Source organism: Andrena cerasifolii, chromosome 6 (assembly GCF_050908995.1).
Source record: "Andrena cerasifolii isolate SP2316 chromosome 6, iyAndCera1_principal, whole genome shotgun sequence".
Lineage (NCBI taxonomy): Eukaryota > Metazoa > Arthropoda > Insecta > Hymenoptera > Andrenidae > Andrena > Andrena cerasifolii.
In genome coordinates, this window is record NC_135123.1 from 13,163,120 (window position 1) to 13,189,687 (window position 26,568).

Here is a 26,568-nt window from a genome sequence, read left to right on the forward strand (position 1 = left end):
AAATTCAAGCATAAAGTTTGGAGACTGTAGGTCGTTTTTTGTACTCTCAGTATTATGAGACACAGGGCGGGTTCTATCTGCCGGAATTCTGACCCCCTGCGCGCTAGAATTCATCTATATCCTGCTCGTAAGAACGAAAGTGAGAAACCGTCAGATCCAAGATCGTGTTATCTCGGAAAAGTGCGACTCTGTTGGACATCTCGCGTACAAGATAAATGCCCGCCGCTTTCCCGACTGCCCGAAATTCGAGAGACTCCTCCGTCGAACGAGTCGTTTACGACGGAGGGTGCTCGACCCAGAAAGATTCTGTATTTATTTTGCCTGAAATAGGAAGCTTGCCACGCAGAATTTATCGACTGCAGTCGTCGGGGCATAAATTCTACTCTATTCGCTGTCACTATGCAAGAGAAATTTATGGGGATGCAATGCAAATCTATGGCGCCTGAATTCTACTATCCGCACCAACTCTTATTCGAAGCGAAATGCTAACGACAAAATTCTGTCAGCTCCAAGCGCAGGAAAATTCGGGGAAAGGGATGTTAGATGAGGGTGCAACTTCCGCAAACTCCTTAAACAATTCCAGCATTCTCTCTACGTATCACAGCCCCTATTTCTGTGCCAAAGATTCGACCACCTCCAGAACAGTTGGGGTCGGAGAGACTGCAACATTATGCCGGATTGCGTACAGTAAACACTTCGGGCAGAAGTAAGACCAACCCCCCAGCAGCCACTATTTCTATTAGAAGGGATGGATCCGCCGTATGATTCAGACGCGAGGGATGTCAGGGTAGCTCGATATTCTAGCAGACGGCACATCCACACGAATCTCAATAAATCAATCGTACATACTCGCCAATTTCCAACCACCCTGTATACCGTACTTTTTGGGAAGACAATATATGACGAAGAACAGAATCTTCGAATAATATCGCAGACTCGCGTAGATTTCATTCTCTCAAAAAATCTCTGGCCCTCGCGAGTCCGCTTTACATATGGTTCGGTGCCAAGTGTAACGTCGCTGATTTTTCCCCCGATACTTTGAAATTCTGAATGAATTTCCGTAGCAAAATCCTCTTCGTTACGATGTGCGCGATCATACCAGTGGCCCAGTGTTCCGATCCAGCTCAGAGTACCTTCGTGCATTTATAAATTACTCCTCCCAGTAGATAGATATTTAAACAGGAGTCTATCGAGAGGAGGAACGGAGCACAGAACTCCCGCATTTTTCCCAATCACAAAGGGACTAACAAAAAAAGCGGGGAGGGATGATGTTCGAGTTTATCGATTCCCGATGTTATTTTTACCGTGAAACTTCGGCGCGTGTAACACGTAGAAAAAGACCAGGAAGAAATTGAGGAAAATCCTTTGTTCCTCTTTACCGATTTCACGGGCGCGCCTCGTTTCCGCTCGGCATTAATTAAAACGAAAACGGGGTGGGCAGGGGAAAAAAATGTTTTCGCCACGGCGAAAAATTCCCATTGTTCCATGGGCAAAAGGCGGGCGATACAGAGTTTTCGTCGAACGTGTTCGTTGCGAATGACAACCACCACCCCCCCTCACCCTCCCTGCCGTGTGTGTCGTGCACACGACAGATGCAGCGGACAATATGGCACGACAGTGTGCGCCCGTAGTCGGTTTTGATTTCGGGCGTTATTATGCCCACGGTCAGGTATAACGCACGCGGTGAAACGTGTCAGCCGTCGATCCGTCGTTATTTCGTGCACCATCGCCGGGCCTTCCTCCGTTCGCAAAAATTGATCTGCAACGTTACGCGCGACCGTGCCCCTAGCTGGCTGATGCACTCCGCGCTGCATTTCCGCGCGCCCGCCCACCAGAGCCCATTTATGAAATTTTCTGCATCCCTTTTGTCCGCGCACTTCGATCCCTATTCTTCCTGTCCTTCCTTTCGATGCTATTTCGGAATTTGCCCTCGCGCCGCTCGTGCGACGGTTCGAAATACCTTTGAAGCTACTGCGGCTGATGAATGCTCTTCTCTCAAGACCTGAAGTGTCCCATGGAACATTACGAAAGTCCTTACTACCGTCAACATTCGGAGAAACTGTTACAGCATAAATTTTGATACACCTCGCGTGGTGCGAGTGGCTTCCAAGCAATTTTCTGTATCGTGAAACGACAATCAGCGTGACTCGATGGTCGCTGATGCCAAAGAATCGAGCCATCTCAGAGAATATCGGGGAAACGTCCGAGTGACGGCAGGGCAAAAACCGTGTTGCACACCCTGCGAAGGACGAGGGTCCCTTCTCGATCCATCTGGGCATCGACCTAACCAGATGGTAAGAAGCAGATGTAGCATCCGTTGTGAAACTTAGCCGGGCGTTCGCCAGGGTTCGCCAGCCGTTGGTCCAGGCCAGCATCCCACGCTCGACACTTACTCGTCCTGTCGGAGGCGGCTCGAACTACATTTGGGGTTGCACCGGGTGCAACCTCTGCGCAGGCCATCCGCGAACAATAGACGCGTGCGTGTTCTGCTCGGAAGTATCCCGTTCGTGGGCGATAATTTCGTTAAGCCGAAATGTGTAACGGCCGCAGTGATGGTAAAAAGAGAGATGAACGCTAACCGGCGCCAGGGAGGCACGCGGTCAGATTGAATAACCAAGGCGAAGAAAGGAGTGGGCGGAGGAAGATCGGCAAGTGGACGCGAGATGAACAGCTGGACCCCCTAACTCCCTCGCGCGAATGGAACATGGCTGTGATTAGCGTCGCCTGTGGTCCTAAACAGTGATTTATGTGCGCTGCTCGGGGTTGATGGGAAAACGCATCGATTCGCAAGATAACAGCTAAAGGGAGCTTCGATTGACTCGAGCTGGTGGTGGTTTCGATTGCACGCCGAGGAAGGGTCTCATTGGAGGGATGGCTTGTTACGCGGTGGTGCGCAAAAAATTTTGCTGATCCTCGCTGCATTCGGAGGATCCTGCGCCGTGCATGAACGGGCGGCGGAAGGCAATTTTTGGGTAAGTATCGCGGTTGCTATTGATTACGCTATGCATATCCGATATTCACGCGTGGGGGATGATAATCGAATCGGGGACTTTTACGCGGTTCGCGCAGTTACCTGTGCAGGCGGATTCGTAGCGATTGCGGGCAGAGGCGAAGGAGAAGTGCAGGTGAAGTTTAGACGAGTATCGCTTGAGACATGAGGTCCTATGACGGTGAGAGCAGCTCGACGGAGGACGACGACAGGAGAGAGGGACTTCCCGAGGCGCATCTCCAGCAAGGATCCTGGCAGCGATCCGCCTCGCATCCTACATGGGCCTGGGAGCACCGTGCATCTGTGGGTGATAATACTTGATAGTTAACAATTCTATCGGCTTTGAAATTAAACTTCTATGATCAATGGAACGCCTGGCACATAAGGTTGTTTTGTTTCGAGATGATGCTAAGATATTAAGAGCTTCGACGATGCTTAGGTACTTGGAAACGAGCAAAGAAGAATTAGCTCGTTTTGTACCTAAACAGCAGCCATCGTACTATCTAATCGAGTGCTATAAACATAATTGGACTTCGCAGCACCCGTTACCGCCGCAATCCACAGCCTCTCTCGAGTCCATGTACTCCGTGCCGGGGGCGTCCCACCCTAGCGTTTCCGCTCCTCCAGCTGGCTACTCATCGGAGCACCCTCAGAGCGCACCTGGAAGGAGGACTCCCTTGGGTGCCGTTGGCCTCGGTGGTTTCTATTTTCAGCAGCAACCGCAGCCCCACGCTTCCTCGAGCGCTCTGTCCGATGAGAACAGACCAGGCCACGAAAGGTATATTAGGAGAACTCTTTCTAACAATTCTATTCCCTAGGATCTGACGACCTTGTGGCCGCACAGCGGCCATACCTTTCGAAATAATACCGAACTAATTAAAGATGACGAGAGTTCTGCATCGTTTCCAGACCAGGGGCGTCCCGATTGAACTGCCCGCCGAAATCCAAGTCCACTAGACAGGGGAAAAGCATGCGACTGAACATCAACGCGAGGGAGCGCAGAAGAATGCACGATCTGAACGATGCGCTTGACGAACTTCGGTCCGTCATCCCTTACGCTCATAGTCCGTCCGTGAGAAAATTGTCCAAGATTGCCACGCTGCTTCTGGCAAAGAATTACATTCTCATGCAAGGTGACGCACGGAATATTATTCACGCACGAATGTCCCTGAATTTCGCCTGCTGGTACCACTTCGTTTGCTCACGAACGGTTCCCTTCGTCTAGGAAACGCTCTAGAGGAGCTCAGGAGAGTGATAGCTGTTCTGCAGTCACCCCACGCTCACACCACCGCCCTGCCACCCACACCTGTCTCCTACGACCTCCTGCACGGCTTCCCAGGCAAATTGTTCCAAGGTGTGCAGGACATGCAGGGACTTCCTACCACCGACCATCACAGCGTCACAGCAGGAGGACCTCCGAACGACGGCGCCGTCACCAGCGGCGAATCGAACTAAGCATTCCAGGCCTTTTCTCTCTTCGATTAGATGTAAGATCGACGCGAGGGTCTTTATAGAGGGGGATGCGGTAGACGCGTCGGAAGTATCCAAGTATTTCATACCAAGGCTAATTAGCGTAATATGATAAAGGGGGGAACGGCGGAAAGTAATTACTTTTAATATCCGCGAGATCTTTGCGGAGATTGCGGAGTACGCTGGAGAGAGGGCTCGGAGGAGAATCTGACGATGGTGTTAGAAATGTTAGCCCGTTAGTTTCGGGCACCGAGGCCGCTTGTTGATAAACGGCGAAAGTATTAACCAAAGAATTAACAGGTCCTCTGGCACACTCTGTTACGAGTTCGATAAACAATGAGTCAATATTTGCGATAGGAGTTACTAAGATGAAAGTCGATGAAAGTACTAGCTATTAACGATTTAAAATTTACGGTCTATGATTACTAACACAGCAATAAGCGACAGCACGTTTCTGTCTCTGGTGAACGGAAAGCTGATTCCTAGCGAGAAAGGCGGTCTTAATGGGCGAGTCCTCTCAGAGAATTTTTGTCTCCCGTTTTTTTATTAACAGGAACTGCCAGAGAGAGAGATGGTGTATGGATGAGGAATGAAACTTCCAAATCCCGTCCGTCAACGCGATAGTCAATATAGCATGTGATACATGTCGAGATATTATATATATATATATATTATATTCTAGTCATACAGATCTTAAATATTCATATACATATTATATACATATATAGATTATATATATATATATTTAATAATTCGAATTGAGCCATCGATCTTATAACTTATTTATATACATAATGCGTTTATTAAGAGTTTACTAAGATGTGCCAAGAGTTTCTCCACTTCTTTCGTGCGAAATAACAATCGAAGGGCGAGATTTCGTGAATTTAATAATCAATTTAATTTATAGAACTTTGCCCCTTGGAATTTTCGCCCTTCGATAGGCCTCTACGAAGGAACGTTGTGAAAATGTTTCACGGCAGCGTTCTAACGTCAAGCAATAACGATTCTTATTTATTTCTATGGGATTTCCAATGACGGCGGTCGTTACGTAACAATAAAAAGCGCGCGGATATTGCTGCTGACGGGTGAACAGACGAGAATGTTTGTTGTAGAGTGTAGATATCACTGTTTAGTGCTCGAATAAAATCTATTTAAGAAAGTTACGGATCGAACGGACGCTCTGAGAGAAGATCGTTGAATTCTGTTACATTATCAGCTTTGCAAGAGGCGCGAGGTCGAACAAAATTATGATACCGATTGGTGTTCTATCAGAGTATTCGTACTGTACGACTTGAATTCGTGGGTACGCGTTAAAACGAGCCCACGTGTTGATAACATTCTTTTTCAATAATACAATAGTATCAGCGTGCAGTGTCGTGCGAAATTTCCGATTTCTTCGCGCGCGCGCGAGCCGGTGTCTTATTCTCAAACAACGAGGCACAAGTTCATCGCTGAGCTTGCGGTTTTTCGCTTTAATCCGACGCGAAGATATCGGAAGCATGCTTCACTTCGAAATAAATTTGTCGGCTAGTTTCGCAACGGTGAACGCGATACTCACCGGTACCGTCGCCGCGATCGCCGAAGCAGCTGAAAAGCACAAGAACGTCGCCCACGAAACGATACTGGCTAGAAATCCGACTAATCGCACAATTACCCAACAACTTATTTCGCGCGGTGCGTGACGACAATTGCGAACTTCGAAACGGTAACTGTCAACTAAATCGTAACCCACGCGACCGACTAGTGGCGCCATCGCGCGAACCGCGCGACGAAGTAGCGATTCAACTCGTTTCAAAGACTCCCCTCGAATCCCGCGCAATTCTATCGCGAAACGTGAATTAGAATCGACGTGATTGCGCATTGTATCACACTGTGTTGTACGAATCATTACATCGGACCGGGCACGTTGATTCCCGGGGGGTGCCAAACGAATTTCCCTCGTCATCGAGGCGTTCGACCAGTGGCGCCATCATGGCCGCCACTTTGGCGGAGGCATTCACTCGTTCGTCTTCCGTCCTTCTGGGAGGACCTTTACGCCGTGTGTGCCTGATCTTGACGGGGTTTATTGTGTGCGTGCCTCGCCAGTAGCTTCAAGATGGCCAGCAGGCAGCTACTACGCGCCATGGTGTGATCGTTTTACTCAACGGTGCTTGGTGTCCAGCCGTAAACGTTCCGCGGAGAGAAGTTCGCCTTGGTGGCAGGACGACGACGTGCAACGGCCGGCTGGTAACGCGGGGCAACCTGGAAATGTGACGATCGACTGGAAACCGGTGAGTCGTGTCACCTACAATGCCCACACACCGTCGCGTGTTTTATTCCGCTCCGCGAGATCGCTGGGGGCCCGCCAGTTAAGAAAATGGATTTTCGCTGGCCGGGCTCTAGCTACGTGGGTCGTCTCTACGGAAACGTTCTATCCGCGAGAAAGCGAACGGAAATCAAAGGAGGTAGCGGTAGTCCGTGACAGATAGCTTCGCTAAACCACGATCAAACTGTCGTCTCTCCGCGACGAATACACCGCGGTGCGATAAAACAGTAGTCCCCAAGCGCGATTGTTTTCTTGTACGAGCGCTGCTTGATAGGTTATGATGTCATAATCGTCCGATGGTCGCGTAGTCTCTTTGTCTCCGTCGCACGGTCCCGATCCGCGTACACGTTCGTTAACCTTGTCTCCCTTGCGCTAAGTAGAACGAAACCAGACTAGGCTAACTTCGAAAGAAGAGAAAAAGGAAAGGGGATTGCATTCCGCGGACAGTATCGTGGCTGCGATTGTCCCGCTGCATTTTACGCAGACGTACAGTGCACACTTTCCGTAGAGTAAGATTCTCCGTGGCCGCGAGTGGGAGAACTAACCTTACCTCTCGATTGGCCGAAAGACGCACGACGGAGCCGCTATTGGTAGTCCTTTCTAGATACCTGGCACGTAAATGATAGCTGCATTCTCGGTTCTGCCAAGCTTCCATGCCTTCAGCCAAGCTTTTCTTTCCCTCGTCATTTCCTACACGCCGAAAAATCCACCTTTGCCGTTTGAACTCCGCTCCCGATGGGGGCATGCGCGTCGAAACGCTCACTGCCAAAAATATCGATGTGGAAACATTCGTGTCCGGACAATTCGTGATGGATCCACTCGAAATGAATATAAACGATATTCTAGGCAGCGAGTGATTTGCATTTAATGAAATTTTCTTGTATTTAACTAGCTTTCGGTAGGATGGATAACTGCTGGCCTCCTCGGTTGGTATGAGAATGTCGGTTTCGCTCGTGAACCAGCCATTGGCAATGCTTATTTGCCCGTTGACGTCAATTAAGATCAAAACACCTTGAAACTCTTGATTCACTGCCTCGTGATGTTTTGTGATGCAGGATTAACTGTGAATGTTGTAGGAACATGGTAGCAGTAAAATGTATAGAAATTAGAAACGCATAGTGATGGGCATTAGGGCAAATAATAATAAACACAATATAGATATATTCGATCGTGGATCGAGTCCACTTCCAACGAAATATTTGTATTCCTGTTTGCTATATTCGAATGTCTTTCATAGTAAATTGCATGGCTTCACTGTCGTTATGCAAAGGTGTAAAAATTCATTGGAATGGAAGTGCAGATTATTGGGAATATGATGAAAAGTGGTGGAACTTGGCGCGTGTGGTGTTAATTGCAGAGCTTACGTACGGTGCTTCCACCCGTACTTCGTGTATGGTCATTTTCCTTGATCATTCGTAGAGAACAGCTGGTGTGTACTTTTGAAGGGATAAAGGTGATATTTCAGCCGCGTGAACCGTGTTTTCACGGCATCGGAACTAGACTCGGTGGAAAAGAATGCAGGTTCGGTAACCGAGCGGGCAAAAGAATTTCCATCGTTATCTGTTTCGTTCGGGTTGACCTAAGTACGAAAGAAGTCGTTCGTGACGCATTTCCGGTGAACTTATCTCAGGTGCACGCGTATGTCGGGCATTCGGCACGCGTGACGTACAATTTATGATAAAAACCGCTTTACGTGCACGTGACTGCGCGTACGTAGGCATTCGAATAAGAACATTACAATGTGCATTGAGCAAGTGATAAGCATTCAGATGCATTGATTTTCACCAGCTCGCGTATCTGTCGGCCTCGAGGTTCGCCATCGTTGCGTAGAAATTTCGCAACTACGATATCGTATTATCAAGAAATTCTTCCGAGTAATAGATTTCGTTCTGAGCGACTAACAATAAGAATGGAAATAATTAAATAATAATCCCGGCTAATTGTGGAATAGGGATAAAAGTATGAGTCAAATGTCGGAAATGAAAGACCTACTGTGCACTTCAGTCCGTACAGGGTGCTCCGAAATAACGAGCACGAAATGGCTTTCGAAGTGGAGCTATTCGAGAATTCGAAGCAGTAACATTTGTCGTGGTTCTTGAAACGTATACTACCCGGAGTTGCCACCTTATCACCATATAAATCCCGGAGTGCCACACATTCCAACCCGGAGATGGAAAAAGCAAAAAGAAAATTTTCTTCTCGAATATCCGGAAAACAAATGGGCAATTCTCTTAAGCTCAAACAATTCAGAATTTAAAAGTGCCTGTTTTTTTAATAAATAATTTTTAATGCCACATATAATACCACAATTTCTTATTATCTCATTTTTTTCTACAATCCGGAGATTTTTCCAGTAAAACCGGAGCCCGGAGACTTGCTTCAAAACCGAGGGGTGGCAACCCTGATAGTACCTAGCTTCTTTAGTGCCTTGAAATTCTCGATTATCAAGGATTGAGTTTTATCTCCGCTCGAATTTGTTTTCGCCCGAAGGACGTTTATCGGTACGGCGTAAACACGATTCGAGGAGACGAATGAAAAATGGCTGCCACTCCAATTGAGCACACCGAGTCGCAACATTGCGGGCTTATCAATCGCGGAGTAGAAATTGATGTCTGCCTGGTGACGAGTCAGTTCGTTATCGATATTGCGTTAACTGTCTTCATCGTTTGCGCACGTGGCTCGCGTTAGTTTGCTCGAAACTGGAATGCTTAGGAGTAGCAGGTATTTCGAAATAATTACAAAGCCAACTACTCCAGCAACTTTGTTGCGTCACGAAATTTAGCAGATATATAGTTACTGTATTAAGTCCTGTATATAGGGTGTTCGAAAATCATGGGCACAGACTACAGAAGCAATCGGGGTAAAGATTCTGCTTCCCATAATTATTCCAGCTTCCTCCAAGATATAGAATTTGCTGGGATCGCGTTACGAAATGGGACAAGGAAGGGCAGAACAGACGGAGGATGCGCGATGCAGCCGCAGACAGATATCTCGTTATTATGCAGAGATATCGCGCGCAGGCATTTTTTCGCGACGTGGCAGCGAACACGGTTACTCCGTTCGCGGAAAACTTTCTAATACCGTTTCTGACGCTTCCAATTTGACCGCCTCCTATACACTCGGCCGGCAAACATTTGGCTTGCGTTGCGTTTCTAGAGAATACGATGCTCCGAAAAGCTCGGGGATCACGTTTCTGGATAATTCTGACCACTCGCTGTCGCGCTGCGAAGAACGGTAAATGCGCTATTGCAAAAGGTAATTCGTTAAAATTGCTTCACGTAATTAATCATGCTACCACATCCCTATCGCACACCTTTGGATGAAGGTAAATACGTGGAAGAATTCTTGGAGTGATAAATTCAGGGACACCCGCTTCGTAGCTTGCTTCTGACCACAATGTTCCATTCCTTCTTTCCACCAGAATTCTTTTGCCTCTCGCCTTAAACGTCGTAAAATATCTGTTTGCGGGTAGCATTTCCGCGATGACCCAACGTCTCTTATCAGAAGAAACAGATAAGCCGAAGAATTCGTAAGTCAGTTTAGCAAACGCAACCCAGAGCTGTCCCACGGTCGAGCGGTTTTTGGCTTTATTATTTCTCGTTAACGAACAAGCCGAAGGAGATCGGCCGATCGGTGAGAGCGTCGAGCGAAAAAAAATGGTGAAACGGGAGAGCAGACGAGAGTCAGAGCAAAGTGGTGGGGGGAGAGAGACAGTTGGAGGGGGGAGAGAGAACGAGGAGAGTTGGAGAGAGGGAGAGACGAAAACAAAGCGAACGCAGCAGCCAGGGCAACAATGGCGCATCGACCCGCCAAAACTCGCGCTGATGCGCAGAAACAAGCGCGTCGCGTCCGCTCCAACTGAGTGATATTCTAAATCAGTCCCCTGTTTCCCTCCAGCGACGGTAATTCTCCCATTCGGGTCGGTTTTACCGCCCAGACTGCCGATCAAGACAAATCGATCTCGCCGCGAACAGAGCAACGCTGCCTGCAAAAGAGATCGAATGGGGAAAAAAGAGAGTAAGTGCTCGCTTGATGCGTAAAAGCATGCGCAGTGGGGGCGTCCAGAAACGACTGACTCTAGTAAACCACGGTAGATTCTTCGGGGCTTCGTTTCCTCCAGGCTGGTCGGGACGTTTCGTTCGGGTCGATCTTTGGGAGCCTAGGTAAAGTGGTTTCAAATATTGCCAGAGAAAATGTTGCATAACAGGAGGAGATGGGAGCTCTAGAGAGAAGGATCTATTCCTAGCCACCTCAGTTTCACTACCCTGGAACTGATGATCGAGACGTTTCCTTGAACCTGGATAAACGGACCTGTGTTCTGTTGAGTAGCCATGTTGGTCGAGTCTATTGGAGCAGACTCGGGAGAGAGGAGAATGTTTATTGCTACTTGCAGAGTAGTCATTTCGATGGTACTAGGTAGTACGGTCTGCACAGAGCACCAGGGCAGCGCGAGTAATTCCGTAGGACTGGGCCTGGGATCCGCGTCGATAGCCGCCGATTTCATGTTCTTTTACTGCTTCCCACCCACATGGTGGACTTTTTCTGCCTCCACGATCGGGAGTAAAAATAACGTTGCTGTCATCGGTGGAGAGGAGATACGACGTCGGGGCAGGTCAAGAAGGGAAAGGAGGGCTAGTAGATGTCGCCACTGAGGCAGGTAGCGACGAGCATGAAAACATTGGTGCACACCGAAGACGCGTTTCTCGCGGTCTCCGGATCGATTTTCCCTGAATAACTTGCTCCTGCATCTATCGTCTGCGTTGCTCTGGCAATTGCGAATTCGTTGCTGCCTTCGGATGTAGAGAGTGCACCGGCGAAGAAGTCCAAATCGAGGGGTACACCTAGGGGGAAGATTGAAGTGGTCCCTCCCGTTCGTCGTGAAGTGAATTTCGTCTCTACGCGCGGCGCAGCTGTCTCCAGAAGTCGCTACAGGTATCCTGAAGGACCGTTCGTCCCAGTTGGTTCCCGTGCATGGGCCAGGACTGAGAAGTATGGTCCAGGATGGATGAAGATCAGGTGCCGCGGTTACCCTGGCAACCGGCATTGATCTCTCCCCTCTTGTGTTCTACCGTCCTTTTCCTCTCTCCTCCAGCACACATTATTGGTCTCTCTCTCTCTGGCTCTCTCTCTCTCTCTCTCTCTCTCTCTCTCTCTCTCTCTTGCTCTCTCGTTCCCTGGCCCTCTTTCGCTGAACACACGGCCACGAATGCGTGCACGGCTGCAGGAACGTTGAAGAAGCAGCGAGAGACAAGGAGAGGAAAATCCTCCTTTTTGCCTGGTTTTCTGCGTAATTTCAGCCTCGTGTCTATCTTAGCCAGTCCCTTCTCTTCGTCTGCGTTCAACGAATCTTGCCTCCTGGTTAGCTAGAACCCAGCGTCGATCATTCTCCGCTCGATTCTGAGCCACGGAGAAGCCAGGGGGTGGAAGAGTCTAGGGTGCAACGGAGCGGAAGGACCGAGGAAAGTGCGCGAACGCGCTCCGGGAAGAGGATGGTTGTGTTTAGCAGAACACGGCGGCGAAATCGAAGAAAGGGGTTGCAGAGGGTGGGGGAGGCGAAAGTAGAATGCGTCCTCTTAACAGACCGTTGCCAGGCAACAGATATTGTTCTCATTGTGGCGGCCACGGCGTAAATATTTGAGGCGAGCCACGAAACTCCTTCGGCCTTCCTTTCTTTCCTCATTTCCCTGCTCATGGAAGTGCCGAAAGTTATGAGTCCTCTAACATGGAATCGCGTCGGGATTTTCGGGCTTCCTGCTTGATGATACGCTGCTCCAGTGGATGCTTGCCGCGTTAGGACCTTCTTTGTTAGCGCTGCGCTGTCTAATACGGATTACTCGAGGGTGGTTTCAACCCTTAGCTGCTAAGATAGGTCAGATGACTCCATACACCAGGATCAGTTGAAGAAGCTGCCACAGCTTGATCACTTCCTTCTGGGACACTGTAACAGTCCAAGTGCTAATCAAAACTGGAAACCAGTTCTTTACTGAAACCTATCCGTTTCACTTCTACTTCCTGGCTACTTTCTTCGCTGCTCCGTTCTCCGGTTCTCTCGTTAGCACCCAGTGGCATCCGTAGGAGGAAAGGCAAGCTTGTTTACCAGCATTTGTTCCTCCGATCCCTTCGGGGTGTAAACGAACACCGCCAAGCGCTGACCTCGCGGTCAGGGGTTAACCTACCCGCGGTTGGGGCGGATTAGGGTAGGTTAGGGTCATGGACCAGTGGATTACCATGGGAGGAAGGGCTCTCGTAAGGCGACATGGCTCCTCCTAATCCATCTGCGAGTCCTAGAGGGATTGGCCTGGCGTTGGAGCACGGGTCTGCGAAACGACAGGCTGGATTTTATTGCGCGACTTAAACCGTCTTTGCGACTTGGCTCTGGATGGTTCAAGGTTAGCTCGTAAAGCGGCGCTTGTTTGATTCGACATTACTTCTCAGGAGATGCGCCGTAGTCTAACGATCCATTTTCTTTCGATTTAACAGCGACCTCGAAGATTCTTCCACTGCAAATTTGATCACTCACGGTATTCGATATCCTCTGGATGCTCCCACGCTTCTCACGACGCGCGAAGGTCGATTTTCTATAAAAGAATGGGACACCGCGATCAGACAATTTGATCCAGATTCGACAGGAATTTGGAGTATCCGTTCACCGACCGCGTTTATCCATCGTCTCTGCACCTACCGGTCAAAACGTTTGAAAAATACGTGATTTTCAGGAATTAAAAAAAAAAAGAAACTGAACGACATACAGTAAAAATCATTTTTGGACTGTATTACTTTATATTTGAAGAATAAACAAAAAATTATTCTTCGAATTTTATAAATTTTTGCCTTAGATATATAGCATTCATTGTACCACTACAGAAATTAGAGATTTTAACGGGCGGCCTGTAAGAAGCTTAATTATGGACCGATTTCAAAAACTCTTACGGCATTCTACTCATAATTAGACTGGCTATCGCCTTATCGACAAAGAGTAATTTTGGATCACCCATTTTTTTTTATGGGCAGATTTTTGCGCAGAAAAACTGCTTTTTGCAACATTGTGCTTAAACAAGTGCTAAAAATCGCCGGATTGCTTGTTTGCAATGAAGACGGATAGGGCGATAACCGTTCACATATATTTAAAGAATATTTTTAGTTTTTTTATTTCAGACGATCCTGTCACGAGTTCTGATGGCGCCCGTCAAGAGCTCTAATTTTGTACAGTGGTAAAATGAATTCTGCATGTCTAATGGAAAAATTGATAAAATTCAAACAATAATTTTTTTGCTTGTTCTTCAAATATGTAGTAATAATGTCCAAAAAGCTTTTTTGCTGTATGTAGTTCAGTTCCTTTTTTTTTAATTCATGAAATCACGTACTTTTCAAGCGTTTTGACCGGAGAGTACCCTTAAATGAAAAAGGTTATCAGCGAATTCCACGGAAGTAGTTCAATCGTTTATTCCCCAAATCGATCAGATTTAATTGCACTTGTCGAGTGCGGCGGATAAGGGCGAGAGGGAAAGTGAAGCCTCGACGGAGATTAACCCGCGAGCCACGGCAAAAGTTGGGAATTAGGAATGGTCAGTTACCCGGGAAATCGAGACCCACCCCCTCGTTCATTCTACGCGCTCCACGCGTGGCATCATCTGCCCAGCGGACGCTATCGACGCGAGTTCTTCACGGTCCACCTTCTTGCCTTCCTCTAAAATCTAAAACTACTCGACAGATCTCCAACCCCTCTGATCTAAACTCCAACGACATGGGATGCCTGCGTTTATCAATCGCAAACATTTCATTTTGGAGTGGGTGCATACATCTGGCGGATCCACTACCCCAGCGTGAAATTCAATTTCGGCGAAGAGCACAAAGGGCCCCGAAGCTTCGGCGGGCTTCGTCCTAAGGTTTCTATCGAATTTCATTCGACGTTTCGAGGGTCGATGCACCAAGTCGCCATCCGGGTGTCGACTCGTGGAACAGTCTTCCATTTCGTCCTCGCCGCCTCTAAAATTGATGCGGTTTCGACATCGTTCCATCTAACAATGGCCGTTGTGAAACGCTCGCAATGCACCGGCCAGCCAGCCGGTCGGGGCCGAGCGATCTCAGGATGATTTTGCAACAGGCCCGCGCGCTCGTGCGTTCGTTCTACTTGCATTCTGCCTTTACTGGTCCGGCCTAGGTTACTTTCACAACCAACAAAAACCGTCGTCCTAATTGCTCGTTACTGATAATTCCATTCTGTCCGACCGAGAGGCTGCCGATTAAGCAACGTGCTCTCGCAGGTGCCATCGATAATTCGATACCCCACGCGGGAAATGCGCTCCGCCGTTTCGCCGAGAAATTCCAGGGACCCTCCGCGATCGAAGATCGTCGTGATCACGAGGGTACCGAGGAAACAAGACCTTGCCCGGCATTCGGCGAGAGGACACCGAGGCTGTAAAAAGTTTCGGCGGCGAGTAGTGGGGGAGGAAAAAAACATAGGAAAGTCGAGGGATTTGAGTTTGCTGGGGAGGCGTGAAGGACAAGTTATTGCAAGTTCTTTCGCGGCGCGGAGCTAACCTCAGCGGCCAGAAGTGGGTCAGGCCCGTTCTCTTTCATCTCGGCGAGGTTTCTGCGGGGCGCGTTCAATGATTTTTTTTCTGCCTCCTGCTGGTCGAATCGCCGGCGATCGGTAATGACATTACATCGCCGCGTAACGAGGCCGTGGAGCTTAATTAGCTTCTCCCTGTGTCGTCCACAATCGTCCGCGATTCTGCACCGTGGCTGCGGCAAAGTTTACGGGCGAATCCACTTGTAGCATTTTATCGCGAGGAAATTACTTCCTCAACTCCATCTGCAGTAAATTTGGCGTCGCTCGGGTGGAGACGTTCAGCCGAAAGTTTTGGAAGGAAAAGCGCCTTCCAGTGACTGTGGGGGTGGAGAATGGACTCTTGTAACAAGATTGTACGTAGTTCCGGTGATTATTGGCGGTGAAAGATCGTACTAGCTGCCGGGTACGATGTTTAATTGGAAATGTCAAGCTTCTTAGCCATATTCCGTTGGTGGGAAAAGATGGAGGTACAAGGGGTGTCAATTAGTAGCGGCTGATACCCCCAAGTATATACCTTTATCATTTGTAAGCACACCCTATTCGATAGAAGCTGTGCTGTTAATGGAGAGTTGATCCTCATGAATATTGCTTCCATATTTTACGAAGCCGTGCTCTATATTAAAACATGTATAATTCCCCTTCGAGCCGATAGTAAGTTACAACTAACTGCGTAGTAATTCCTTTCCTCGTTCACCCTGCGTTTGAAACTTTTCAATTTGATTTGCACAACTGCGACTCGTTCAGAATCCGTTTTCTGGCGCTTCACTCGCCAGAGACGTGCTCTCCTGAAACCTGTAGCTCGGCCGAACGCCATCCTTCGTCACTGTCCCGAGAATACAGCGCATTAACCGGCTGCGGCAAAGCAACCCCAGGGGTTAACCGCGAAGGCTCCCTCCCGGTTTGTTTTGGCGGCGGTCCGCGCGGGGTTTTTGCCCCCGAAAAACGCGGCGACGCGCGTGCCCCGCGAAAGTGGCGTCACCCCCGCGGATACGTGACGGAGCTCGCACAACACGGTGCTTCATATAGACGTGTGCACATGCAGATGACGCGTACATGCGCGTATCGCGCGAGCTGCATGCGCCAGCGTGCATGTGCAACGCGTGTAACGCGAGCTGACGGAGCCGCCACGGTATTTTCAACGTTTGTCATCCGTTCTGTTTGGTCCCTACGTCTACGTGACGTCAGGCCCGACGCTATTCTGGTCCGCGGAGATGATTCCTACGTTCAGCCCATTCCCCGGCCTCGAATCGACGGGAATCATAGCGATCGTTTCGCCGACACTGATCAGCTCGATTTCTTCGGCTTGTCGAAAGAGTAATTTACGTGTTACGATGAATATTTCGCGGCGAAATGCAGGGGGAAAGGATGGTAGAACGCTTGGGCGTACAGTGGCGGACGAAAGAAGGTATACAACTTTTAAAATCGCATAACTTTTTCGCGAAATTTCTGAAATCAGTGATTTTTTACCTTATTCTGCGGTCTTTAAGCGTTTATAGCTCAGAGCAACGTTAACCGATTTTGATGAAATTTTAGGCAGGTATACAACTTACTTCAATCCTCCAGCGGGTTTTTTGAATTTTCATTATAGGCTCACAAAAAAAGTTTAAAAAACGGCACTTACTATTTTTTTTTTGCTATTCCGGCCAATGCATTGTTTTCTAACCGACGAAACACGTCACTTAGCAAACTAATCCTTCTAGCTTCTAAAAAAAAATCATGTCGTTTGGACCAATTGCAAAAAAAGTTATGCGATTTTAAAAGTTGTAAACTTTCTTTCATCCACCACTGTATATGAAGTGGTTCTAGGCTATAGGTTTCTTTCAATTATTCGTGATAGCATCTGCGTATGGTTTAAGCTACCGTTTCTTCGCTTGGATAGCTGCAAGATCACCCCAGAGTACTATATTTCTCTGAATGTTTAACCGCCACTGTTGAGAGACTCTGTGGAATGAAAAAGTGTGGAATTTTTATGCAATATCGACACGTTTCGTAATCGAAGAGTAAACATTCGTAAGAAGTAAATGCGAGGTCGTGACAAGTCGGCGTTGCTGATTCCACGAGCGCGTAATTTGCCTGGGGATCGATGCTACGCTGCACCCGACGCTTATCGATCCCGTGGAATCGTGGCAGTCCAAAATTTCCCTCGCGCGAACCTACCGTGGATGACTCTGGTGGAACTTTCGTCCACGACGGGGTCGAGGGGGTTGTTCTCCCTTAAGCACAGATATAAATCAAGGGTGGACTTAACGAACATCTCCGGCATCGACCGATGCACGTTCCGCGCTTCAAACGCGGAGCTATTGAAAACGAAGGTTCCCTTTAAAATTCTTCAGGGGGGAAAAATGATAACAAGCCCTCGGCAAGGCGAGGCTGGAATATTCTAGGATGTTTGCCTTATTCTAAGGGAACCTCTCGACATTCCACCGTTATTGTATCGTTATCGTTCCATGAATAAACCATTGCCGCGAAAAAGGACCGAATAATAAAGGGAAGAAATTAATGATTACCCCCTTGCCCCACGATTGAAGTTCGACGCGACGGGTTGACGATGGTTCGACTTAGGCGGTGATCTAATTAAGAAAGGAGGCGCTCGCGTGCTTCGAACGGAGGCGAAGTTTTTATCGAATAATAGGATCCCTCTTCTTCCCCGCGCTGTTTTGTTCGATTTTATGTAAGCTGGCCAGACATTGGGGATCTTGCGAGCGGCTGCGACCCTGAAGAAGACCCTCGTGGGACGATCGACGCGTGTAAGACGGTGACGAACAAGTGGGATATGGAGGATAGTCAGTTCTCCGCACGAGGAATATAACGGTGCCTCGCGTGCTTCCGTTAAACGAACGATATTTCCGCAAGAACCGCTCGTTTGATTCCGTTTCATCGTTCCCTGGTCTCCTACCACAATTTTCCAACGGATCAATCGTAACGTTCCCTTACGGCTGGCGTATTAGTCGTTCAAGTAGCACACCGAAACGCTTTTTACGCAACTGCAGCAAGCCACCAACAATTTCACCTCGGCCAAAGAAACGGATGGAATTGAACAGTGGATAGAACATTCCGAGGGCACCAACGGCGAACGAAACTTTCCACGGTTCGGGCGTCGTGCAATTTGGCCCGACGATTAGCATTCGCGATGCTCCATTTATAATCATTGAGAGTTGCAAGTAATTCCAGGCGAACGAGGCGAATTGCGACGGATAAGCAGAAAGTACAGACTCCATTTGCGAAGGAAAAAGAGGGAAAGGAGGGACACTGGCGACGACGGAGGCAAGGAGGCTCACCTGACCCCACCGCTACGATCCCGTTAACCAGGAGTTCATTCCACGGTCTGGCTCTTTAAGCGAGGGATGTTACTTCTTCCTTCGGCTAAGAAGAAATAATAAGAATCCGTTTCGAGAGGCAAGGGGTTCTCTTTCGGGGCCACGATGTATGTACGTGCGCTGTGCCGATCGATACCGATGTATTTTTAACGCCTCGATGCTGCTAATATTTTCCAAGCCACGGCGCTCCATGGCCGCTATATTTGTTCGGTGGGCAATTAAAGTTTCTCTTTCACCTGTAGGTTTAACCAATTACGGCGACGGAGCTGGGTACCATTCCGCGCACTCGCTTCATAGGTGTATACGTGTACAGACGATTCCGTTCGCAATTACGGAAGGAATCGTTTCGTTTCTGCAAGGATTAGGAAATGAAGTTTAAAAATGATACTTTATCTTCCTCGTCGTTCGTATTCTCAATTTCCTTTCGACCAGCGCTGCAAACGAACTGAAGCTAACTTTTGTCAGCGCGAGTATGGTTACGCACTTGATTAAATAATAATTCCTTTGGTTCAGATTAAGTTGATCCCTCTGCTGGTTACGTACCAAGTATTTCATTATCTTCTTCACCCTCCCCCGCCAATAGTCTCTGTATCCACTTGAGCCCCTTCACTACACCCACCCATCTGCCCTACCCCCTGGGTCATTTCTTCTCCACTTTCTCTCTCCTTTCCTCCTTCCTTCTACTTCCACTGTCGGATCACTCTTCCCCTCGTCATCTTCCACCCCTTTATTTTCTCCCCACTCCAATCATTTTAAACCTCCCCTTCCCAAGCTTCCCTCACCACCACTTTCTCATCTCATCTCTCCCCTTCCACGCTTCTCATCCGCCCCCTTTATCTCTTTACTCCTCTCCCTTTGTTCCTTCCATCCCCTAATAGCTAAAGTTCTTCCTCCATAACCAACAGGTCATGAATAAATACGTGCAACCTCTCTTCCAACCCTTCTTTCGGTCACTTGCTATTCTAATTAAGAAAGGCTGTCCATTTCGTCGAATCCACCCGCACGCCTAAGTCGATCGAGCTGCACGCTCGATCCACGCGTGAGCAAACAGGCTAGTGCACAGCGCGCATCGTCGATGAATGATTTGGACACCTCCCTATATCCGCTGCGGCGCGCTGCTCTTGGTACTCGAATTTAAATTTGCCGAGCAATCGCAGGGAAATCCTCGTCGTCCCTGAAATTCGTCGATTTTGCGTGGCGCTCGATCGTAGCCCTGTGTCATCTTTCGTTTACAGTAAAATTCTGCCCCCGAGAGCGACTACCGCCGACACACGCCGGCCCCGTAAATTGCATCGCAGTTAAATGTGAACGAAGGCTCCCGTACAGCGCGTAATGCTCTCAAACCGGAGAACATGCACTCTGCGCTGCATGCACGTACAAGCGTGCATGCACACACCGGGCTACGAGAAATCTATAGCACCGTCTATTGAACCGAGTACAATGAGCGACGGCTATGGCCGCTGTACCAGCCGGCGTAGCCTCGTATTTATGCCCGTGTTAACGTTCCATATAATCCGTGGAAGCGTGGCTTTACGGGAGGTGAACGTAATTAGGGAAGGCTGAGTGCGTGAACTTGAGTCGTAACTGGCCGTTAAACTCGTTACTTGCGCGATAACCGGCCACCTTGCTATTAATACGTAGGCACGTGTGGCGGTCAGGTGCATTCGTTAATGCCTCCATCAATGTACCCCCGAAACATACTGCAAGCCCTGATGTTGCATCGATAGATCGTTGCAGATGTCACGGAGAAATTAATTGTTTCGAAAAAATAGTACCTGGTCGTGTTTCTTCTGTTTCTCAAATTTCCCTGATTTCTACCCCCAATGAATTGTCGGCCAAAGCAGCCTGCCTGCTACTGTGAAATGCGTGCGTCCATTGTGCACGACGACACACGTAATAATACTCCGCGCCCGTTATCTTCCCACACCTCCCCGTTTCTCTCTTTCCCACTCCCACGCTTTCGATTTGCAGCCTCGATATATAGGTGCGTTTTGTGACTGCAGCCCCTGCATCAGCCGTGCACGAGTAGTACTACGAATTGAATGAACGCGTGAGTAATCCTCGTACAGGATATCCAATCAGCGCACGAGGATACAGCGTGGTAGTTTCGCTTGTATCGATTTATAATAGCACCATTCCGCACTGTATTGCTCCGTTTTCGTGTTAGCTGATCGTTCGGCTGCTTGCAAGCGCTAATTTCCAAGTATTCAGCTCTGAGACAGCACAGAGCGCTTAACTTCTAAATCTGACGCGTGGCAAATGAAATATTCAGCTTCGATGCCCTGACCACCGACCCGATCGACAGATCCTCTTCCCTTCCTCGCTCCAAGGAGTAATGACCAAATCTTTGCGAACTTCTGAACCTGAATGGACTCATAGATACTGACCAAGGTCTCACTTGGTAGCTCAGTAAGGCGAATGTCCCAATTTCTGCTCATTTAAGAGGTTAGTCATTATAAAGAAGGTGTAAAAAAATTGTTTGTGATGAAAATTTGCAGAGTAATTGATTAATTCTTTAATAATAAATCAAACAATTCAAAAACTGTTTAAGAAAGATATTTCAAGATGTTTAACTATTAGTAATTTGTAATTGAATATAATGCTCTAAATGTCCGTATTTCTGGTCACGAAAAATAGCGATGTACGTATTTCTATTCAGCATTTGTACCAATTTCTGCTCACATAATATGTTGCATTTTCAGGTTAAACTAAGTTACATCTTTTATGGAGAGGTTTTATAACACAACAGTAGAGCATAAAATAATGATAAACAAAAAGTAAAGTGCTTTCAAATAGAAATAGGGTTTACAGCATACATTGAATTGCGAGGTTACGTTACTATACCTGTGGTGAGTAGAAATGCGGACACGACGGTGATTCACTTGACCCTAAACCTACTCATCTATTTTCTACTTAAAAAAAATAAAAATAGTAAAAAAATCTAAATCCAGAGCACAATACAGTATCTGTTTTTGTTATTAAATAACAACTTTTACTGCAAAAAACTATTTTCTTCCCAATTATCGAATACCAATAGTGACGCTGTTCCTTAGCGCAACCAGCTAGAACACGATCGAAAAATCCTGAGTCTCTCGTTTTAAAAGTTTTTCGTTGCTTATGCTGCGCTTCGATTAGCCCCAAGCTCGTGCAGCACTCGCATAAATGTTTAAATTACTTAGAATTATTTTGTTGCAACTATAGTACAAACGTAACGCTTATAATAATAAGAAAAATACGAAATGAGCAGAAATTGGGACATTTACCTTAACCTAAAGGAAATTAATTGTGCCACGACTTTAGTATAAAACCCTCAGAAACCCTTTCGCAATGATCCCACAAGAAAATCACCCTTCATCGAAAGGTTTAACACCCTTTGGTGCCGGCGGATCCATTAGTGCCACAGCCTAGTGTTCCGTCCAGAACCCCGAGCGGGGCAGATCGTAAAACAACCGGCTAATTCGAGGGTGGAGGCCCACGACCACGATGGAGCGTCGAACGCATTAATCACGATCATTAAAAAATTTCATTCAGAGTCCTGGACTACTGGCTCCGCTGTCTCGGTCGCGCAGCTGCGCCGATTTGCTACGGTGTGTAGCGCTATGAGCGTGGATAGTACGGGGGAAAATACGATGGCAAGGGGTGAGAGAGGGAGATGAGAGAGAGTCCATGGTATGTATGCACGTGGACTGCTATAGTGCTACACTGCGGTGGGATCGATTCGGCCGGAGGTGGAACCCCCCACCCCCATTTACAAGCCCCAATATACACCCCCGCAGCTCAGCCTCCGTCTCTTTCGCACCCCTGCGAAATATCCGTGGGTTCGTTCGTCTCCCCGCCTCTCTCGCACCCGTTTTTCCACCCTTGTCCTTTAGCATCCTCGCGGTCGTGTCGCTTCTTGTCAGAATCTCTCTCCCTTCGCGTTTCCTCGCTCCTCTTTTTTCCTTCCCTCGACGAGAGGCAGATTTATCCGAGGGTTTCGCGCGGGCGACGATTGTTTATCGCCATTGCGATCATTCGATTCATAGGCACGATTATGGAAGAGGTTTTTGTGGATCCAATATTCGATCCGTTTTCGGGAGGTGGTTTTCGTGGAAGGTGAGCTGTAGATGTTCCGGGGGATGATCGCGGTGGGGAGACAGTTTCCTTTTGTAAGAAGGAAGTTTATGTCGAGTGTACGTGGAACCTCGATGCACTGGAACTCATTGAAATGGTGTCAGGAGACTTAGAGCTCGAAGCTAGCAACCGTGTATATGGAAATTCTATTGCAAAGTCTAGACCATGTGAAAGATTGATCGATAAAAACGTGAACCATGCTGAACCATAACAATGAACAGCAGCCTACAACAACAGCGATCCGATCAGTTTACACGGCTACGCTATGCAGCGATGTTCGTGAAATCAGAGTGCTGCTACCCAGCGGGTTATTAAGCAAGACGCGTAATGAATGGCTCGCTCGCGTTACTCCCGGTGGCCACCGAAATTCTCGGTGTTGGCCGGCGATTCGCGCTAGTAATTGGCGGAATTGCCCGCCGAACGAGGTGTCGGCCGAGCAGAGAAATTAGGAGATCGATCGGGGGATTCGGTTACCCCTTTGCACGGCTGATCAGAATGATTGACGCGATCAGTTTTACAGTCAAGTGATCGTAACACAGTCGATCCAATCGTCCAATTGATTTACAAATAAAATCTTACCCCCACAACAATGGGGAGTGTGATGGTATCTGTCGATAAATATAATCGAGCGTCGTCGTGTCTTTTCCCTCGACGGACCGGAAAGGTCCAATTAGTTTCATTGGCCCGCGAGCTCAACAGCCCTGATTCGAGATTTTTTTAGTATTAATGGGTCCCGAGGAGTGTTTACAACGACCAGCGTCGCGCGCGTCTTCTCTCTGCTGTATACAGGTTGGAAGGACAGGGTGGGTGGTACATTCCACAGCTTCCAGGGAGGCCACCGAGAGCGCAGGAGCCTGGCATTATATTCCGCTCCCTCGGTCTTATTATGCCGAACCGACCTATACCGGCGTGTTCGCGGTGTGTTGGAGAGGCACACACACGCCCGGCGCCGTTCTCCATTCGTGTAGGGGATGCCAACCCTCTTCACGCACACGTCGAACCTCTGGCGATGGGCACAATGGGTGTACGTGCCTGTGAACGCGCGCTCGCTAGTGTGCGCGGACGCAGTATCTCGTGTACGTGTGTTTCTGAAGTGTACAGGCCGTTCCACAGCGCAGGATACAATGTAGGGGAGAGAACGGACAGGGGGAAGCGTGAGTCTCTATCCAAAGATTAGTAAAAAATACGGAATGAGATGTTTGGGTGTGATGCTTCGAGTTCGCGAAGCTCTTTGTGGATTTCTGTTTCGCACCACGGACAATGAGACACCCTGTATATGGGTTTATGTACAGACGTGATTTGGGTGCTCTTTCCGGAGGGGGTGACGCGCGAATGTGTCAGCGATCGGTAAACCAGCAGGTGGATGCCTACAGATTCGTTTGCCAGCGAGTGGGGTTCAGTAGTACGACACGATAAATAGGTTGGCATAGTGAGAGGCGGTGTTCCGATATATCGATCCCTGGGAAATTCGCGATTCGGTTGGACGCGGGCAGTGATGGTCAGAAGAAAGTGTGATCATTGGACGATAGAACGCCGTGGTTTAAGAAAAATGAATTATATACATCACGCGCCTACATGGAATTTTTAAGGTGGGAATCCACGATGAGATTTTACACGAGACTTCTCTATCGTGAGACAAAAATGCGAGTAACAACTAAATGTAAATAGTCGCGAGAGGTGAGATTTTTGAAAATATATCGCGAAACTTGCCTCGCGAAAGTCCAACTTCGTGAAATTAGTGGCAAACTAATTAAAAAATAATAAAATCTTAATATATAAAGCAGAAAGTGTTTGTGTGTTTGTCTGTCGCATAAAAACTTTCGAGCGGTAAACTGTGGGATCGCGAAATGTGTCCCAGCTCATTATGCCACACGAATGTGACTATTTTCACAAAAAAAAATTGTAAAATCATAATTTAAATTTCGAGCGAAGCCGAGTAGTAAAGATAGTAATGAAATAAGTGTCTCGTGTGAAACAGGATACTTTTGTTTCATCGTGGATTTGCACCTTAACTCATCTGCCAACGTGAAAACAGTACGACTGCCAATTTCTCCAGCACCTAGGGTAGATGCACCATTTGTGGCCACTTTAAGGTATTGTACCAGTTTTGGCCACTTCTTAAAAAATATAATATTTTTCCGTGTAAGCAATAAATGTAACCTTATATTTCTGGCGGTATACTAAACAAAATATTTATCATGTGAAATTCTCCACATAATAATGATCTGCAAGCAGTTTAAAAATAAGATAATTATACACATGGCCAAAAACAGTGCAATGGCCACAAACGGTACATTTACCCTACTCCTCGTTCGAAAAGAAGTCATCCTACAATATCGATCTGTTCATCCACCGGTAATCGGCTCCTTCCAGGTCGCAATCTGATTAGGTACCATCCTGCGAGTCACCCGATTAACGAATTCGACTCGTCACAACGTAGACACGAAAATCGGCCGTTCCTGCACCGATTTCGCATATATTATCCTCTTTTGGTTCGGCCTTGTACGTGGCGCGCGTTGCACAGAGGGACTGCTATAGTCGCTCGTATAGTTGCGTCGTGCTATAGTGGACGCGGCATAGTGGCCTGCGCAGAGGCGATATGAGAAAGCCAGTGCCTGGAAAGTTGTGCGGAAACGGAGATAGAGCAGGCGGTGTAGATAGAGAGCGAGGGGAAGAGGGAGGAGCGAGAGAGAGGGAGGGGGGAGGAAAGGGGAAAACACAAGCATAGGCGAGAGAGGGACTAACGGAAAGATCGAGCGAGACGCGGTTGGCTGCGGCGGATTTGTGTGCGAGTAGTGGGTGAGAGAAACAGAGAGGCCGAGGGATAGATAGAGGGGAGAGAGAAATACTACTGATGAGAATGGGCCAGCGAGGGAGAGGGAGAGAGACCGAAGTGAAAGAGTATGCGCTATACATGGCGGGGGAGAGGGTGTAGCTCGTGTTCAGACTTGTGTGCGCGGTCGTGTGGGTGAAAGAGCAATGGTGGAGCAGCAGGGGAAGAGAAAATGAGAGAGCAGCGTAGGAGGGGAGGTAGAGAGAGAGAGAGAGAGAGAGAGAGAGAGAGAGAGAGAGGGAGAGAGAGAGGACGCTTCGAACCTTTCCCAGAAAGCAGAAAGCACGACGGAGCAATATCGCAGCGTCTACCGGTGTTGTAAAACTGCTTTGATCCCGTTGCTCTCTCGCTCCTGCGTTGCTTCAATATTTTCCCTCCCGCTCCCTCTAGCCAGCCGGGTTCTTCTTCGCCCCGTTTCTCTTTGGGAGTTTAGAAAAGCCGGCCGGAAACCGGGGCCAAGCCTCGCCTCGGTTCTTTTTGATGAAAATTCGTACCAAGGCCCGATCAAACTGTCCCTTTTAGAGTGTCTTCGCTTGGATTCTGCGCCACGGGGGTGGGGACCGGGGGAGGTTGGCGATTTTCGGGGGACACTGAGGCGTGCGCTGGGCTTTGTTGACGAGGGGATAATCGATGTTCGAATGAATATTGAAGAAAATTGCTATACAGTTAGAACTCATCGATGGGTGCATTGAGCGAAGGATTCGGCTCCCATGCTTCCAGAGAACAAGCTTCTGCCGATTCTCTTATTTCGCACACAAGGCGGGAGCACATCGAATGTTAAGTACACAAATATTGTATGTCCACCTTTAGTGTTTTTGAAAGAAAAAAAAAACAGGTTTAAATATGCAATGGTACGTATGATTCAGGGACATGCAAAGAACAAAGATATTATTTTTGACAAATTTATGAAGCAGATATAAATGTGTGTTTTATACAGCATAAAGAAACAGTCGAGAACTATTTGTTGCG

At 48.0% G+C, this 26,568-nt stretch overlaps 2 protein-coding genes and 1 long non-coding RNA gene across 5 annotated transcripts in view; 2 read left to right on the forward strand and 1 right to left on the reverse strand.

Moving 5' to 3' along the window:
• The first annotated feature begins 2,174 nt into the window (after nucleotides 1-2,174).
• Nucleotides 2,175-5,622, forward strand: Oli (basic helix-loop-helix family member olig). 2 transcript variants are annotated; one of them, XM_076814259.1, is made up of 5 exons: nucleotides 2,175-2,976; nucleotides 3,070-3,292; nucleotides 3,529-3,767; nucleotides 3,899-4,122; nucleotides 4,215-5,622. In XM_076814259.1, the coding sequence occupies exons 2-5, from the start codon at nucleotides 3,155-3,157 to the stop codon at nucleotides 4,442-4,444; spliced, it is 831 nt and encodes a 276-aa protein (XP_076670374.1). In that variant the 5' UTR covers nucleotides 2,175-2,976; nucleotides 3,070-3,154; the 3' UTR covers nucleotides 4,445-5,622. The 2 variants fall into 2 exon arrangements, with proteins under 2 accessions (XP_076670374.1, XP_076670373.1); XM_076814258.1 differs by having other exon boundaries at nucleotides 2,175-2,972.
• Nucleotides 5,623-6,593: 971 nt separating this feature from the next.
• The window catches only part of Axud1 (AXIN1 up-regulated 1), a 32,479-nt gene continuing 12,504 nt past the window's right edge, over nucleotides 6,594-26,568 (forward strand). For both annotated transcript variants that reach the window (XM_076814230.1, XM_076814232.1), the window contains exon 1: nucleotides 6,594-6,729. The gene's annotated coding sequence lies outside the window, so the exon portion shown is untranslated. The remainder of the gene's footprint in view (nucleotides 6,730-26,568) is intronic.
• On the reverse strand, nucleotides 7,605-8,356 carry LOC143369854 (uncharacterized). The gene is made up of 2 exons (XR_013085514.1): nucleotides 8,129-8,356; nucleotides 7,605-7,825 (listed from the first exon to the last, which is right to left on the reverse strand). It is a non-coding gene; the product is annotated as an uncharacterized LOC143369854 (long non-coding RNA).

What these genes read in the sequence shown, in the direction of transcription:
- Oli (XM_076814259.1), top strand. Translation starts at nt 3,155, where the DNA reads ATGAGGTCCTATGACGGTGAGAGCAGCTCGACGGAGGACGACGACAGG. An exon ending in CCTGGGAGCACCGTGCATCT is followed by an intron (nt 3,293 to 3,528) that starts GTGGGTGATAAT and finishes TGGACTTCGCAG; the next exon opens with CACCCGTTACCGCCGCAATC. An exon ending in GAATTACATTCTCATGCAAG is followed by an intron (nt 4,123 to 4,214) that starts GTGACGCACGGA and finishes CCCTTCGTCTAG; the next exon opens with GAAACGCTCTAGAGGAGCTC.